The 17,097-nt window shown below is 42.5% G+C and overlaps 1 protein-coding gene across 1 annotated transcript; it reads right to left on the bottom strand.

The window, feature by feature from the left end:
• Positions 1–5,358: 5,358 nt before the first annotated feature.
• On the bottom strand, positions 5,359–16,610 carry MAPK6 (mitogen-activated protein kinase 6). The gene is made up of 6 exons (XM_018576071.1): positions 16,364–16,610; positions 12,701–13,894; positions 9,360–9,504; positions 8,567–8,731; positions 8,283–8,484; positions 5,359–6,458 (listed from the first exon to the last, which is right to left on the bottom strand). The coding sequence occupies exons 2-6, from the start codon at positions 13,253–13,255 to the stop codon at positions 5,363–5,365; spliced, it is 2,163 nt and encodes a 720-aa protein (XP_018431573.1). The 5' UTR covers positions 13,256–13,894; positions 16,364–16,610; the 3' UTR covers positions 5,359–5,362.
• Positions 16,611–17,097: the final 487 nt, after the last annotated feature.

Here is a 17,097-nt window from a genome sequence, read left to right as displayed (position 1 = left end):
GGTCTCCAGATCTGTCTTCTGTGAAAAGGCAGCAGCAGGTCTGTCTCCCAGCAATGAGCCGAACAAAAAGATTCCACAGCCGGCCGCCGCTGTGTACACCGGAAGTGACGTCACGGAGAGGGCAAGGAAGCCCCCAACCAAGATGGCGGCCACGGAATGAAGCGGGACTAAATTTTAGGCCGCCCGAGCACGTGCCGAAAAAGCAGGAGACATGCGGCCGCGGTTCTCACTGCCATCAGTGTTATGGGCAGCAGCCCACCAGCCCCCCTGGACCGCTACCAGACCCAGGTAAGCCCTTGCAGCAGCAAGGCCGCCTGAAGAACAGGAGGGAGGGGGAAGAGAAGCTCCCGAGGCCCCTGCAGAGGATCCCCAGACAGGACAAGGAGCTGCAGCAGCAGATCCCCCACACCATACAAAAAGGTTCCAATACAGTAGGCTAGCCACACAGGATTTCCGCCCACAAGGTCCTCACCGTCCCAGCCCGAGCCCACATACATACCACACCATGGGGTCAAAGCAAAGTCCCTGCCACTGACCCTCTTCCTGGTACCGTCCTGGGGAGGCCACCCCATGGATATCCAGGCAGCCAAAGCACAGAGAATGCAGGGAGGGCGGAAAAACGCCCCCGACCGTAGTCGCGGTGCCGCCAGCCTGTAAGACTTGCTTGACAGTTCATATCTCAATGTCTCTGTACTTTCCCAACACAACACAAGACTCCTCCTCCAGTTCTACTGTGTGTGCTGATTCCTGTAAGAGTGTGTCCCCTCTCTCTGCATTCCTATGATTTCACTTGTGTCTGGAAATTGCAAAGGCAGCGACTTCGACCATATCACTATTCTTCCATTGCGGACAGTTTTATTTGGAGTGCTCTTTAAACTATGCATTAACATTACATACCCACAGGTTTCAGACCAGCAATTGACCTATATTCAGGTTTTGTGACACTCACTTTTTTTTCATGGCCGCTTCTAAAAAGGTGCGGATTGAATACTGTGGCATTTTGGGAGGGTTTTTTTTTATTGTGGTATTTAACAAGCTTCCTGTTAAAGAAAAGCCAACATTAGAAGTATGAGAATAGACATATCTTCTGAAGCAATCACAGATACCTGGATGTCATGCTGACCATCCAGCTCCGATGCCCTGAAACAAGGACCCAGAAGAAATATGCAGATTAGTTTTGACTTCAATTGCTGAATACTACATTTGGGTCAAATCACAAAGCATTGAAGTCAAAGAAATCTGGGCAGCAAGAGGCCAGCATTTCTTTCTCATTTATGACTGTCAGTGTTCCTTTGACTCTTTTTTCTTAATGCTTTAGTTGTCAAGATGAGTGCACATGATTAGCTCACATGTACCTTGGCAGAGGTTTGATGATACCATAAAAACATTTTACAATGGGATTATGCATTAAAAATAGCGCATGATGGAGTTTTGCTCTAAAGTGAAACTACTGGTTTTGTTTAGAAATAAAACTTGCCCATGCAGAGCAGCTATGGAAGTTATAAGAATACAGGCAAATGTTACTGAAGATTATCTAAATCGTGTTTTGAAGAACAAAGCAGTTCACTGGATAAAATCTTTCAAATAGGAAAGCCTGGTTTAACCATCATCACAATGAACAACCTCCACAGCATTCCTTTACACATCCAAACCAACTCAAAGATGAAGCCACAGTTTAACATAAGTCACTTAAGGACATTGTTGAGATGCCATATTTAGCACAAAAAGGTGCATTACATTTGTCCTCAAGCTTTGCCCAGACCTCTAAAGAAATGGAGGGAGCCAATTACACGATTAATGTTAAACTCTAGGCAGATATAAAAAGCAATAATTAATACAGCTCTGCAACCATCAGATCGCTGAATGTATTTTCCAAATGCAAGCAGTGTTAGTACCAACATTCATCCTGGCATCAACCTCTTGCAGGCCCTGCACAGCAAAGCTGGAGGGTGAAAGAAAGGAGAGATAGCAAAGGAGCAGAGTGACAGATGAGCTCAGCACTATACTACTACTCCTTTCACTGTCCAATCACAGATCAGACTAAGAACATCTTGTGGAAGAAAAGGGTGTGTGAAGAGTACTGTGAGGGAAATCTCTGGATTGAAGGCAAATATTGCAGGAAAAGCTTGTTCTGCTTTAAAGGGACAAAGATTTTAGGAGGCACTACTGACGCTGTTAAACAAGTTTGATGTGTTCCTGCAGTTACAAAAATCATTGCAGGCTTTAGATCAAAGTGGAAAGGGAAACAGTCATAACATCAGATTTCAAGAAAGCAGAGTAGCTTTATAATAACATTTATAATTTACTATATTTTGTAAAGGCTGTCTAGACAGGGGCATCCCTACCGCCAGTGCAGGGTTGCGGCCCATTGAGATCTGGTTCTGGGCACCCCCCATTGGTGGAATAAGGGGCAGTGAAGGTCCCGGGCAGGAGCAAGTAAAAAAAAAATATCCTGTTTTCTTAATCACACAGTACAGGTCACTGGATCAGGGTCTAAACCATAAGACGTCCAAAAACAGTCCAACTGAGGGGTACACAACAACCAATGCCAAGAGGCACACATAATGGGTCAAGGACTTTATAAACCCAAACATCTTGGAGCACCTTATGCATCAATCTGGCATCAGCAGAGGCCTGAACATCCACCTGGTAAAGCTTAACAAATGTGGGAACAGAAGACGACCAGCAAGCAGCCTTGCGAAGCCGGGAAACAGAAACCTCAAGAAAAGCCATGAAAAAATAAGAGCTGGTATTGTGTGACATGGCAGATAAGGGTGGAACCTTATCTTTTACGCTATAGGCTTGAATGACTTATTTAATACACCTAGCAATGAGAAACAGGAAGCCTCCCTTTAGGAATGGGGGTTTAGTTGTCCAGGTCTTACAGTAGAGCTGGGTCCCTCGTTTAGACTTGAGGCCTGAGAAAAAAAAAAAAGTTTTCAGGAGCTTGGGTCTTTGGGGGGGTAAAAGGGTTCTCCTCTTTCTGTGACTTCCAAGATGTAAAAGTGTCTAAGGAATCACAAAAGAGGCATTGCTTATCAAAGGGCATCCTCACAAGGTGTATGGATCAGACAGACATTAGCATGGTAGCAGGTTGCATAGCCAGACCTGTTAGGGAGAACAAGGCCTTAAGGAGGGGCCTCTAAACTTTAGTCCACAGGCCAGGATATCCTAAATGGGGACTGTTTTTGGTTAAGGCAGGCTCCCCAATTGGGTGCAGTTAGTTATCAAACAGAACAGGCTGTAAAAGCGTCGTCACCAGACTCCTCCCCCTTCCCTTCGTTAGCCGACAGCCACTTGGGGAAGGAGTCCAGTGACGTCGATGTCCGTGACATCACCGGATCTCCGACGGAAGACCGGGAAGCCGGCGGAGGTGAGTACGGATCAAAAAAATTAACGATTAATCGTTAATTTCCGCAGCCCTACTAAAAAGGTATCACAACACCAGCATTTGTTTTCCTTGGTTCCACAGACATTCGGGGGTAGTCAGAGTACAGTAACTATTCATAATACTAACCTAAGGTTAAAAGTACACTCTAATCAACAAACAACCTTAGACAGCATGCAGGGACACAGCCTACATCCTTCGTAGTTTAGTTTTTCAGCCAGGCTTCGCTATAGTTCACCAGTCCCTGTGGTCAGTAATTTGGTGATCTGAGAACCACTTTACTTTGACGCAGCCAAAAGGGGAAGAAAGTTATGGTGCATTATAAAAGTGTAGTCTAACACATCTACTGTAGTCTACATGTGGTACAGACAAACTGAAGCTTAGCTCCGATATTTACAAACCCCGTTCTCTTAAGAAAAATGTCCCATGAATTTTGCAGTGGCGTTTTAATAAGACACACAAAATAATCACATTTCTTGCTGGCCATGTTTATTATTCTTAAATAGGGGAAACGATAGTACATAAATAGTATGCAAAATTCAGAGGCAAAACAAGTTTCCAGAGAATTGAGATACTACATGCTATTCTTCTCATGCAGGTTGGAAAACAAAAAAAATTAAAATAAAATTTCAGTAAAAACATACAGTAAAAGCCAAGAAAAAATAAAAGAATTCTTACATCAACTCTTAACTTACAGTAATGTACCATAATTCCATGCACGCCTTAACATTGCAGTAAAAAAAAAAAAAAAAAAAAAAAAAAAAAAAAAAAAAAAAAAAAAAAAAAAAAATTAAAAAAGTTTCTAGGAGTATTTAACGTTTACGACGTTCCTATGTTTTGTAGAGATCGGTCAAGCACTTTGAAAATACAAATTCCTATACACAGTGAGCATTTTCCTTGAAATAAGAGAAGAGTGGGGAGAAGAATGAAGCGAGAACACAACGACCTGTTAATATGCAGGCTAACTACACAATGTAAAATGTAAACTATAAATCAAATTTCTCCACTAGACCTGGACAACCTTTAACAGTCCGACTGTCATATTTCAAAGGGCTTAATTTAATAAGGCAAAGGGCAACGATTCACAGCAACCAATCAGAATATTCTACTGATGACTATAGAAAACTGAAATCTGACTGCACGCTATGGAGTACTGCAATTCACTGTATTTTTACACTGCCCTACCTAATAGGCTTGTCATTCTCCACAATCCTTGCCCGATAGTACGACATTGGTTGTAATTTTGACAGCTAGATGCCAAGATGTCCATTTACCAATCCAAGCCACTTCTGAGGCTTTGATTTTCAACACACACGTTGTGAATTTAATAAATAAAATACTGCATAATAAAACACTTCATTACATAGGATGCAGTCAAGAACATTTATAAATATTTCTGTAATTTTCTCATTTCAAGAATAGCTACTACAATAATGCTGGCTTAACAGAGGTGCATGATGGATAGCACTATCAGTGGCAAATCTACAGCCACAAACTGTTGTTACCTTGAGGTAGATAACACATGCGTACCGAAATCTGCATTCTTCAGTTGCTGCTGGTATCATGTGTTTCAAGAAATGGATATGAAAAAAGCTGAACACGATGACCTAGCTTAGAAAATAAATATAAAACTGACATCTCCATGAAGGTAAGTAATGTCTCACTGTGTTAATTAACATCAAGGCAAGATAATAGAATATTCAGAAAGGTAGCAACCAATTTTAGGTTTTTCTTCAGTTAGTGCATATTTCCTGTCTCCACCTACATTGCATTATCTTTTTTTTATCCTTGTGTGCAAATGTCATGCCAGTTTAAAATTAATATGTAGAAAGTAGTTTTAAATTGTAAAAACTATGGTAAACAAAACTAAATACATACTAAAATACAATTCAAGTAAGAAGAAAAAATGAATAAAAACACTCATGACAACTAATGAAGAGCACAAAAAAGAAAACAGAAATCAAGAAGAGTGTTTTAGTTTAAATGTTTTAGAATGCTGCTGTAGGCTTTATGGGGAACTTGAGGGGAGGACTTCATTGCAGAAGGTGTCAATGTGGCTTGTACTGATTTGAGGGGTGAGCCAATAGGATTCTGAAACTGGGGAATACCTATACAACCCAGCTGCTTACTAAAGATGATGTCACCACTGAAATTTGGTAAGAACTCCTCATTTTCCTTGCTGCTATCCTTTCCATCTTCTGCTGGCTCAGGGTCTGACACTTCTGTGTCTTCTTTCCTACTGAACAAGTTGTCTAAGTAACCTGTATAAGTGTTTTCCTTCTGATTGTGATCATCCTTCCTTACTTCACAACAAAATTGATCTATTAGGAAGCAGTCTTCACCAGTTACGATGGAACTGTCCCAAGAATTTTGGTTTCGAGTACCCAATTGTGCTAGGTTGACAATGCCTTTCTCTTGTTTTTCCATGCTTACAGACTTTGATATTAAGGACTTGTATTCAAGTTGTGTTACAGAGCTATTCAAGTCGTTGAGCTTGTCAACACTGGAAGAATCATCTTGCTGACTAAGCTGAATGGTACCTGCTATGAATGAATCAAAGTCAAATTCTTTGCGTTTTTCCCTTTCTTTTTCAACTAGCTGCTCTGATGCTTCTTTAAGGGCTATCTGAGCCTTCACTAAACCATTCTTTTCACATTTTGATTTCCCCTTCTTATCTAACTTCTCCTTATTTTGCTCCTTCCAGTTGGAAAGATTGATAATAAGTTTTGGCTCATAATAATGGTTGACCTCACTCTCCCTCCATACTAAGTTATCTAGGTAAGAGGAGGAAGTCATTTTGTAGTTACAGGTATGGCTGCACTCAAGATCACAATATTTATTCTCATGGTGGTTAGAGTGCTGCCAAGAATGCTCAGCAGAGAAGTATGGATCAAATGCAGGATCTTCTAGATATTTCTCTCGCTCTCCATCCAGATATTTGCGAGGATCCACCTGAACCTCTTCCTCGTCGCTTCCATCCGAGAGAGCCCTTGGATCACGCTGAACTTCATCAGCTTCAAAATTATTATGAATAGGCCAATCATGGTCTGAACACTGGCTGTCATGGTACCTGAAATAAGAAAAACAATGCCATCATAACTACCACTTTTACCTAACAAAATCACTTACAGGTTTATAAAAACTTACATATTTGGTACCAAAGGAATACAAATCATTGTGTAAGATTATGGATATCTAGAGGTCATTAGGAATTAGTTATTATAAGCATTCTGACCGAGCTAAAAGTGTTCAATAGATTACGGTACATTTGTCAGTCCACTGCAATAAATGTTTGCTTGCATCTGTAGTGGGTGGGCACCAGACTCGCAACATTTACATAGGATTAGTTTCCCTGTTCAGTCACATGACACTCACCACTGTCAGAGAGGCGGACATACTGAAAGCAATAGGCATTGCCTCAAATGGGCAAATCAGCAGTGCTATCACCAGTAACACGAGTTTAGACCAGAACGACAGAAAGCCCCTTTGATGTCCAACTCCCACCCTGTACTTATTATTCAAGTTAATGGATGATTGCTTCAAAATCACCTGTAAAGTCCAAATGTAAGGTATTCTTTTCTTATGATCAGCTTACAAAGTATGTTAAGCACAGAGCCATAAGGGTGCATTCACACCAGATACATTGAGGCTGCGCTGGCCAGATTTTGAATGAGCTCCATTCACACCACCGAGTTGCAGTGGTGTGTGCTTAAAAAAAAAACCTCACATGCAGTATTTTTTTTGCAGAGCAGCAGGTCATAATGCTGTACAACTGCATCGCACTGCATTATGCTTGTAGAACTTAATGAAATGTCACTCATTGCATTTAAATAAACTTCTGATGAACAAAAAAGTAAACCGCACGCCTGGCAATGCACACCATCGACTGTGCGTTGTAGTGCAGCTGATGGTATGAATTGGCACCAAGTATGCGCAGAACAGCTTTAAGGGCATGCTATGACAATATCTGCTATGAGCTTCACTGGAGAGAAAAAAAAAAAAAAAAAGTAACAGCAATGTAAATTTAAAAGAAATGGCACCAAACCCTTTTTAATCCAGATTCAGTTCCTTGTAAAGAGATGTATTTTGATTTTTTTGAAGTGTCACATGTAGAGAAAAATTTTTTGTAAATACCAGTTGCTTTCCCCACTCATAATTATTGTATAGAATGGTGAAGAATGACAAATAAAACAGAATCACAAGCAACTGTCTAATTTGACTGGATGTGTAATGGCAATATTTTGCAATGGCGTTTTAAGTGACACTAATCTCCAGAGTTAAATCTTAAAAATGCATTCAGGTACCTTAACCATTAACAAAAATGTATCTTATTTGTGTATCACCCAGCTGTAGATCCTCAAATCATCTCTGAATTCATACCGACACTGTCCCTTCTGGAGGGTGGCTACCTTTGTTCCCCATGGTCCCTGTGTGTGTTGTAAAGTAGCCACCACTCCAAGCTCGCTCCCGTGATGGACTACAATTTTGTTACAAATTAGTAAACTAAAACACAAAATTGTAGTCCATCACGGGAGCGAGCTTGGAGTGCTGGCCACTTTACAACACACACAAGGACCATGGGGAACAAAAGTAGCCACCATCCAGAAGGGACAGTGTGAGCACCAATTTAGAGATGAATTGGGGGATCTACAGCCGGGTGATACACAAATAAGACACATTTCTGTTAATCGTTAAGGTACTAGAATGCATTATTAAGATTCAACTATTGAGTTTAGGGTCACTTTAAAAACAAAACGTTTAGGTACTATTGCTGAAAATACTAGACATTCTTTACTGTAAAAAAAAAAGTTAACTGATAGATTAAAATCACATGTTACAGATTACATTAAAAGTGTGCCCATATCAAGTTAATACAGAATTTTAGTAATCTTACCTTTCCCAATTATAGACATGGCTGTGGTTGTCATCCATCAACAATATATCATCTACCTCATCTTCAATGTGAAAAGGATGGTTTGAAATTGGCTCATCCAAAGGGAAAGAATAGATGTTCATATATGGGTGAGACAAAGCTTCTTCTGCCGTTAGTCTGTCCATAGGACTAAATGTCAGGATTTGCTCCAGGAAGTCTAGAGCTGTTAAGGATACGAGGATGTAATTGCTATTGCGATACTTAAAAGTGCAATTATTGAAATGATTATGTTTTTAACTGCTTACCTTCAGGACTGATCCCTGGAAGTAGCTGTGTTAAAGGAGTATGTGGCTCGGTCATATCATTTTTGATAAAAATTGGGATAACACTGAGAAGCTCTTGTTTATCTTCTTCATGAACAACAGGTATGGACTCCAGAATTAGCTGCATTTGTTCGAGTTCATGTGCACCTTTTAAGAGAAAAAAAAAAACGACAAGAAGGTGTAATAGTGGACACAAATTCTTGTTACATTTTCACAGCTCACCTTGGCATGCACCAATGATAATTCCTGAAGCATGGAAGGGAGCAACACTTAACTGAAGCTCACAGACCATCCTTCCAGTAGTCATCACACGCAGCCTGAAGAACAAATGGTAATCCAGATTCAACTCCAAAATTCTTCATTACAAATTTGGAAGCAGAGGCTGTCTTACATCAAGCTCTGATTCAAGCTTACCGCAATAGGGATGGCAACTGAATAAGGAAGGCATTGTACTTACAGCCAAGAGCATAACTAAATCTAGGAAGGTAAAGCGCCAGTATGTAAATTAAAAAAAAATAAAAAATTATTCAATGTTCGATTTGGTTTGTGATGTATGAAACTTCTTAATATGTCACAAGTTATTTATTTTTATTACAGAAAATTGAAATCAGTGCTAGTATATCAGCTACATTGTACATGGTAATGGTGTATCAGCCATACCCAACGCACAGCTTTTAAAAAGGCCCATGCTATAACAAATTCTGTCTAATTATTAAATATGCAGAAACAAACAGCAATTCCGTTGGAAGGGCAGATAAGTCAGCGTAGTACTAACCTGCAAAAAGGGTTTTTCCAGTCAGCATTTCAGCAAAGATGCACCCAGCTGCCCACATATCAATAGCCTTAGTGTAGTTATTTGGTGAAAGTAAAAGGCGTGGAGATCGGTACCATTTGGTGACAAGTCCTTCAGAAAGATGTCCCTGTGTAGATTTAAAACAGGTCACAATTACCCACATACGCTGTAAACACCCATGTGCAATAAGAGTTTATGACAAGGCAAGATGTTGTTTATTCCCCATTCCACACTAATGAACCAGACACTTCCAGAGCACACAATGTGAAAGAGTCAGTGAATAACTTGGGCCAGTGATCCAATCCAGTGTTTTTAGAGTATGCCACTGTCCTTAATTCTTGTGCGACAAGGGACATTGAGTTCCATGTTTAGTTCATGCTTTTAATCAGCATATCATGGAGAAAAATGTCCTTGTCAAAGAACAAAACTGCAGTATGTAGAAATGTTCTAACCCTGCCCAATATGACTGTTTTAGCCAATCAAAGGAGGATATGGCTCACCCCTTCAGCTTGACTGCTAATTTATCAGTAGGGGGGCTTACTAATTATTTGTGTGTGGTAACCTCTTACATTCAGATTTCAGGTGTAAGGATTTCACACTGTGAAAGACACCAAACATTTAGCCGAATGTCCAACCAAAAAAGAAAGAAAAAAAAAAAAGAAGGATACATGCATTATTTGACCAGTAGCTCACTTTCACTGTAAAGTAAAGCTAGAGAACACTAACATATTTAAAGTAACACTAAACTCAGGAGTTACATCTTAAAAATGCATTTAAGTACTTTTACGATTAACAAAAATATATCTTATTTGTGTATCACTCGGCTGTAGATCCTCAAATCATCTCTGAATTGGTGCCGACACTGTCCTTTAATAATACAATTTAGTAATCACCCGAAAAAAATGAAATTGAGTTATTTAGTCCAATCTGTATGTCATGGATGAATAAGATGAACAGGATTGGTCCCAGGACTGGAAAACACCACTCCCTTTTTCAATTAATCTGCATTAAGAAAATATGGGATTTATTAGCTCTGCATTACAAAATAATAACTGGGTCCTTAAAGGAGAACTATGAAGCGAGCGCTTTTCACTCATCCTCATAGTTCTAGCCGACCTGTGACAATGAAACTGTCACAGGTCGGCTCAGTAGATCGGGAAGTGAGCAAACACATACCGACGTTCGCTCACTTCTCTTCCCGATCTTGTCACGGCACAGAGCCGTGACAGGGGAGGGACTGGATTCCCCATCTGATCCTCCAGCGCTGACTGGCGGAACGTACAGGGGAGGAGGGGGCGGGTACAGCTGGCTCTGCCTCTAGATATGCAGAGCCAGCTGTCAATCACACAGCTGGGCGGATCGCGGTATACTGAGCTTAGGGTGATGGGAGGATGCTAGTTTATGTCCTCCCGTTATCCGTAGGAGAACTATGGGGAAAAGCCCAAAACCCATAGTTCTCCTTTAAACAAGTTGCATTTCAGCACAAATCCCTATAGAGACTACACAGTAATTACAGGATGTGCTCAGAGCTCATAATAAATCTCTAAAGTCCCATTTATTTGAAATGTATTCACACATAGCTGTATGTTAAATCAGTGAAAATTGTACAGTCATGGAGACATGTCCATTCATTAGAACACTACTTGCGGAGAGATGGCGAACCCAAAAACTTGTAACACCCATGGATATAACTATTACATTACAGCTGGATTCCGAAAGAAAAAAATGTAATTGAAAACAAATGTAAAAAAAAAAAAGTTGTAAATTCTTTTAGTGTAAAATGCATCTAGAAAAGTCTTGGGGAAATGATTTGTAGGATTCCAGCAGATATCGGAAAATGCTGATGGGATGTGACGCTTCCACTTCGCTACCTGTAGCCAAATTGGCTTATTCGATACATAGTCACACGCCTTCACAGGCCAAAAATGATCAGGCTTCCTGCTTGATTTAGACTGTGGAGCGTCACACGTAGTCTGTCAGCTGCCCAAATTGATCGCAATTTGCCACAAGAGGAAAACTATAAACTCCATCACCATGGCTCACATGGCACCAGAAATCTAAAATTGTGAGCTTGATCACCATGACTCACAGTGAGCAGAGCAAACCATAATTTCATTTCACAGTGAAAATATGAATCTGCCGAGATGTTGGGGGGAGGGGGGTCCCAGATATTTCAGAAGCCATATTCCACCCTTATAATTTCAAGCTGTGAATCCAAGAGGCCCTGACAGAAAGGAGACACCTAAAACTGGGGTGGACCAAATATGATTGTGCCAAGGTCCTGTACCCATGGACACCAGAAGGTGTTTGGCCTACATTTCCCAAGCCTGCTGGGAACTTCCCTGTGTGTCAGGCCTAAGAGGGAAGGTTCCACTTGCTAAGGAGAATGATAAGCAATAAGGTATGTGTACAGACACATTTGTTGCTGGTTTATATGAGCCCAAAAGAGACCTATATTGATTTCCTAGTTTTTAGTAACAAAGTGCTATCTATGGGAGTCAAGCTCTGGAGTACTTCTAAAGTAGGCAAACAGCATGGGGTGTATTTCTAAACAATCCGCAGAGCCATTCATCCTGCAAAAGTGCTCATACATTTGTTCCGTGGGAATAGAGGCAAAAATCGAATATTAGCTTATTTTCTTCTCAGATTGAAGGTAATTTCAGATAAATACATTATGGCCACTAAACGGAACTGCGGAGCAAAGGAAACAAACACTTCTTTCCTATGCTCCCCTGCTCCATCTAGTGGTCATAATGCTGTATTTACATTGGGACTGGAACGAAAATACGCCAATATTCCTTTTTACCTCTATTTACACAGAACAAATGTACATATATTTTCACAAGATAATTGGTGCAGTGATGGTTTACAAAAACACCCATGTGTTAATTTGGTTTAATACTGGGATGCCACCATTTAATAATACATCTTGCGTCACTGACATAGAACTGGTATGCAGATCAGGAATTCCATCTTCACTACATACCTTTTTTAGGTCCGTTACACAAAAGGTACTAAATAAAGCAGCAAGACAGTCAGGGAACTAGCATTTTCAAAAGGAGGAGGAAGGCTGGATATATACCACCGGATCATACCACTTTGGAATCCTAACCATACCATTATCACTCTATTGTGTTTTCAAAGTGGGTCTAATAAAGAGAAAGGGGCAAACAAGAAGTGCCCATGTCCTAAAGTGACACACAGTACCTGACCAACCTGCAGCATTGCCACAGCTGTCCTGTACAGAAACTACTCCCAGAAAACACAGTAATTAACACCAAACATCACCATTGCTACCATTACTTATATTAAAAATTACTCACCTTGTGGGAATAATGGGGATCCATGATACGTGCAAGACCGAAATCTCCGACTCTTACCACCAAATCTTCAGTGTTAATAAATAGGTTTGCTGGCTTAAGATCTCGATGCAGCACATTAGCGGAGTGGATATATTTAAGCCCACGTAGCAGCTGGTACATAAAGAGCCTAGCATGCTCTTCACGAAGTGGGCCTTGCTCTAGGAGCTTGGCTAGATCGGTCTCCATATACTCCTGAACAATATACACACAGTTCAGCTCAGTCAATGAGCCCACATCATCGGTTAAGCAATTTCCGTTAGGGCCGAGAATTTCAAATAGTTTGACAATGTTTTCATGATCAAGTCTTCGGATAATTTTGATCTCGCGCAGAGCATGTTTGACACTCTGGGGGTCGGTCAGAACAATTTTCTTCACAGCCACTCGCTTATCACAGTCATTATCAACAGCAGAAAAAACTAAGCCATTACCACCATAGCCGAGGGGTTTTAAGTCCATGTATCTAGAGCCCAAATCAAACCCATGAATGTTCATGAGGCTTTCAAACTTTTCTGCCATTTTGGCTACTTTACTTCCTTTGTCCAGAAATTATCACTTTTCCTAAATACGTGACAATAAACCACTGCTGGTATCTAAAGAAAAGATTTCATATACCTTCCACAAAAGAAAAAAAAAAAAAAGCTCTTCTTTAGACTGGTTCGCTTCAATTCTCATTGCATAACAGCCAGCCAGGCCTGGTGGATCCCGCAAGCCACAACGCTAAAGCTCAGTTTGGATTGTAGAAAAAAGGACTGTATTCATAGTTCACAAGAGATGCAGCATTCCAGCAAACATCAACAAAAACACTCAATGGAAGTGAAACGGAATGAAATGACATACTATGCACGCGGCTCTAGTGTGCAAAACAAATGGACATGGAACAAAAACGTGAATAAATATGCAAGATATAGGCTTCTATCATCATCCTCCTCACAGTGCAGATACATTCAGTGTTGAACTGGTCCTGAGCAGCGTCATTCTATGGTGCTGGTAAGCACTAGAAATGATTTTTAACAAGATGTTGTTTGTATACAGTGCATCCGAAAGGGGAACCGTGGCAGACCTTAAATTACAGAAGAGTTCTTCTGTTAATGATCAGGTGGCTCCAGCTCGCCACAATCACAATCAAAGCTGCTATCCATCTTATTTTCAGAACTCCTAAAGGAAGAAACAAAAAAAGATATTGGCAAAGATTATATAAGAAAGGCACATTTTCCATCAATTAAAATCTTAAATGAACAGTTACAGGACAGAATGGAGCCATAACTATAAGAAACACTCCAATAGAAGTTTGATGCTTTCAAACACTTGGATGTCACTTGTGATACACTGACCAATACAAAACATTGCAGGCAGCAATCAAATCTGGAACATGGTTAGTGAAAGGTGGATCAGGCCATTTCAGGGTGTCAAATCTGTCCAGAATATTTCATCATTGACAACATGGAAGAGTGGAGCGATCACCTGGACTTTGCCAGCTGTGAATAGTCTATAAGAAATGGGAGGTTTCCGTTATATACCCAAAGGCAAGGGGGGAAAGACGACTAGAGGAGGTGATTCTGGTCTCCAGAGACAGAAGTAGAAAAACAAGGATAATATCAATGTAATAACTGTGCATAACAGGAAGGTGGGGACAGGGCAGGTCCAAAACTTGATTTAAAGGGGAACGTCAGCAGATTGTCTTTTGTTTTGGCTAGCATGAGAAACCGCTAAGACTTGTCCAGTTATTAAAAGAGAATTATGGGGTAAGTGTTTTTCCCCATAGTTCTCTTAAGGGTCACGGGAGAACATATACTGGCGTCCTCCCGTGACCCTAAGCTCAGTATATCACTAGCAACAGCTCGCGGCATACTGAGACCACCGCAGCCGGGATGGATCCAGATAATTCTATGGAGATCCACCCAGCTGCGTGACAGCTGGCTCTGCCTATCTAGAGGCAGAGCAAGCTGTGCCCACCCCCTCCTTCCAGTCAGCGCTGGAGGATTGGAGGAGGGGGGGAACCCCCGCGGGGAGCCGTGACTGAGGCCGGTGACATAACTAGGACCCCGGGAAGATGGTGGATCCAAAAGCTCCAGAGAACACACTCCAAGACTGTACAGGGTCACATCTCCAGGGATTTGGGATCCTCAGCTTTCCCACAATCATGTGACATGCACCTTGTCTAGGTGAACATACCAGAAGCCATGGGCTAAAGCCACTTTTTTTCTTTGTTACATGTATTCCTTATTTGGCTGATTTATTTATCTTTTTTAATGGGGAAGGGGAGTAAATGGCCTGCACGGTCTGTATAAAACCCTTTAAATAAAGTAAATCAGCACTTCATGAGGATGATATAGCGTTGCCAGTGTCAAAACAAAAACATTTTTTAGGGCTCAAAAAATGTAAAGCTGGAAGACTAGTGAAGATCACAGTGTGTGTATATGTATAATATAAATAAATACACAGACATTTTTATATACACGTTACACACAATTCCAACCACAGCCTCTAAGGGAAAGGAAGATGTACTGATCATACGATTCAATCTTTCCCTATGACATCAGCTTTCACCAGCTCTGACGTCAGCAGTGACGCGCTTGTTCCGGACATTCTGCGGGGAATTCCTCTACTGCCCCCAGACAATGGGCGGGCAGTAGAATGGGGAACCATCAGCCCACACGTGTGGGGGTGCAAGGTTCCCGGCCGTGCCCCATGCGGTGACAGTACACAATAGCAACCCGGCTCCTTATGCGGCGCACACGTTGCACATTGACCATGTGAGTCACCTCATTCCACTTTCCTTGTCCCTCTCCCAGGCCCCTCCCACTCCCGGATGTGGTGTTCATGGCTCGGCACAGAGCGCCCCCGATAGCAGGCAGCGGTGATGGCCTGTGGCCAGGATTTTAATCAGACATGACACCGCCCGGCCATACAATAGGCCTCAGAGAAAGGAGCACGCTTCATTATTCTCACTAGTCTCGCCTTCCTCTAGTAAATGCAAATGAAGCTGCGGCTGTGTGTGTCACCTTAGCCCAATCACAGCACCTGGAGCGGGGATTCGGGGCTTCTATTGGCTACGTTGCCGGAGTCCTGCCTCCTGAGCCCGGCTCCATTGCGAAGCTGCCAGCTGGGCCGGCCGCACGTCAATCAACGCCGCTTTGTACGGGGGCCCCCGATTCACCATTCGCGGTACGCTGGGATTCACATCCACGTAAGGGGTCCGTACGCTATGAGCGCAAGGGTCCCCCTCACACACAGCGGCGTCCCCTTTACAACAAAGTGAAGGTGATTCGGCGTTAAAGGAATGCCGCGGGAGAAACCGCATAAGCGGCGGGTGTAAAACATTGCTGGGGATAAGATAAAGGAGAGCGGCGGCATCCCCTTGTATGACCAGCCCGGATACCCAGGAGATGAGCCCCTGCGCCCGCTGTAATTACACTAATAAACCCCTTAGAGCCCTCCGGACCCGCTGTGTTCCGGGTGAGGCAGGAGAGGATTGGGGGGGAGCCGGGCGGTGTGTATACAGAACGATCCATTGTGGAAGAGCCGGACACACTATTGTGACTCACACAATAGAGACACCGGCAGGCGGCCATAGCACGGAGGGATCGGCTCCCCGGGACAGAGGGGGCACGGGCGGCTACTTACAGCTCTCGTCTGCTTCATAAGGAGAGGGGACAAAGCTCCGACACGCCGCACAGCTGCTCCTCTAGTCCTGCGTCTTCTCGCTCGTTCTTTGCCGCAGTCGCCATGTACCCGGACTGACTGCTAAGGGGGAGGAGATTCGCAGACACCCGATCTGCCGCCTACTGCGTCACTTGAAACGCCCCCTGCAGGCCACTGCGTCACCCGGCGGGAGAATTCAAACGGGTGCCTTCTCGTCAATCAATCGGAGTCTGTCAATCACAGCAGGGGGAGGGGCCAGGAGCATGGCGGGGGGAGGAACCGACTCCTGGCTATCAGAAGGAGAAGAGCTGGGTAGCCAAGTATATGAAGGGGAAAGGAATTGGTGCGTGTCACAGCATGGAGGAGGAGCCGAGTATATGGCTGGGTGGAGGAACCAGAGCCTGTCAATCACAGCATAGGGGGAGGAGCCTGGAGCCAAGTGTATGGCTAGAAGGAGGAACCGGTGCAGCAAGCGGCAGCTTACTCATCGTGTTTCTATAGAGAATCGTGTAGCCGCTTGTGCTGAGGAGAAACTATTAGTCAGACATTCAATGTCACGAGTACTGCTGAAAACCTGCATGTCTTGTTCTGAGCATTATTACATGAAGAAAGAATGATTACAGTAAAATATTAAAAGCAGGAATACAATGCAGTGCAAGTCACAGACCCAGTGCCATGTTCTGCATAGGGGCCCATTCACACCTAGCCACAGTGCA

Source organism: Nanorana parkeri, unplaced genomic scaffold (assembly GCF_000935625.1).
Source record: "Nanorana parkeri isolate BGI_ZX_2015 unplaced genomic scaffold, ASM93562v1 scaffold55, whole genome shotgun sequence".
Taxonomy (NCBI): domain Eukaryota; kingdom Metazoa; phylum Chordata; class Amphibia; order Anura; family Dicroglossidae; genus Nanorana; species Nanorana parkeri.
Note: the sequence above shows the minus strand (reverse complement) of the source record. Positions and strands in the feature narration are given on the sequence as shown.

What these genes read in the sequence shown, in the direction of transcription:
- MAPK6 (XM_018576071.1), bottom strand. Translation starts at nt 13,255, where the DNA reads ATGGCAGAAAAGTTTGAAAGCCTCATGAACATTCATGGGTTTGATTTG. An exon ending in ATCCCCATTATTCCCACAAG is followed by an intron (nt 9,505 to 12,700) that starts GTGAGTAATTTT and finishes AAATCTACACAG; the next exon opens with GGACATCTTTCTGAAGGACT. An exon ending in CATGTCTATAATTGGGAAAG is followed by an intron (nt 6,459 to 8,282) that starts GTAAGATTACTA and finishes TTCTTATTTCAG; the next exon opens with GTACCATGACAGCCAGTGTT.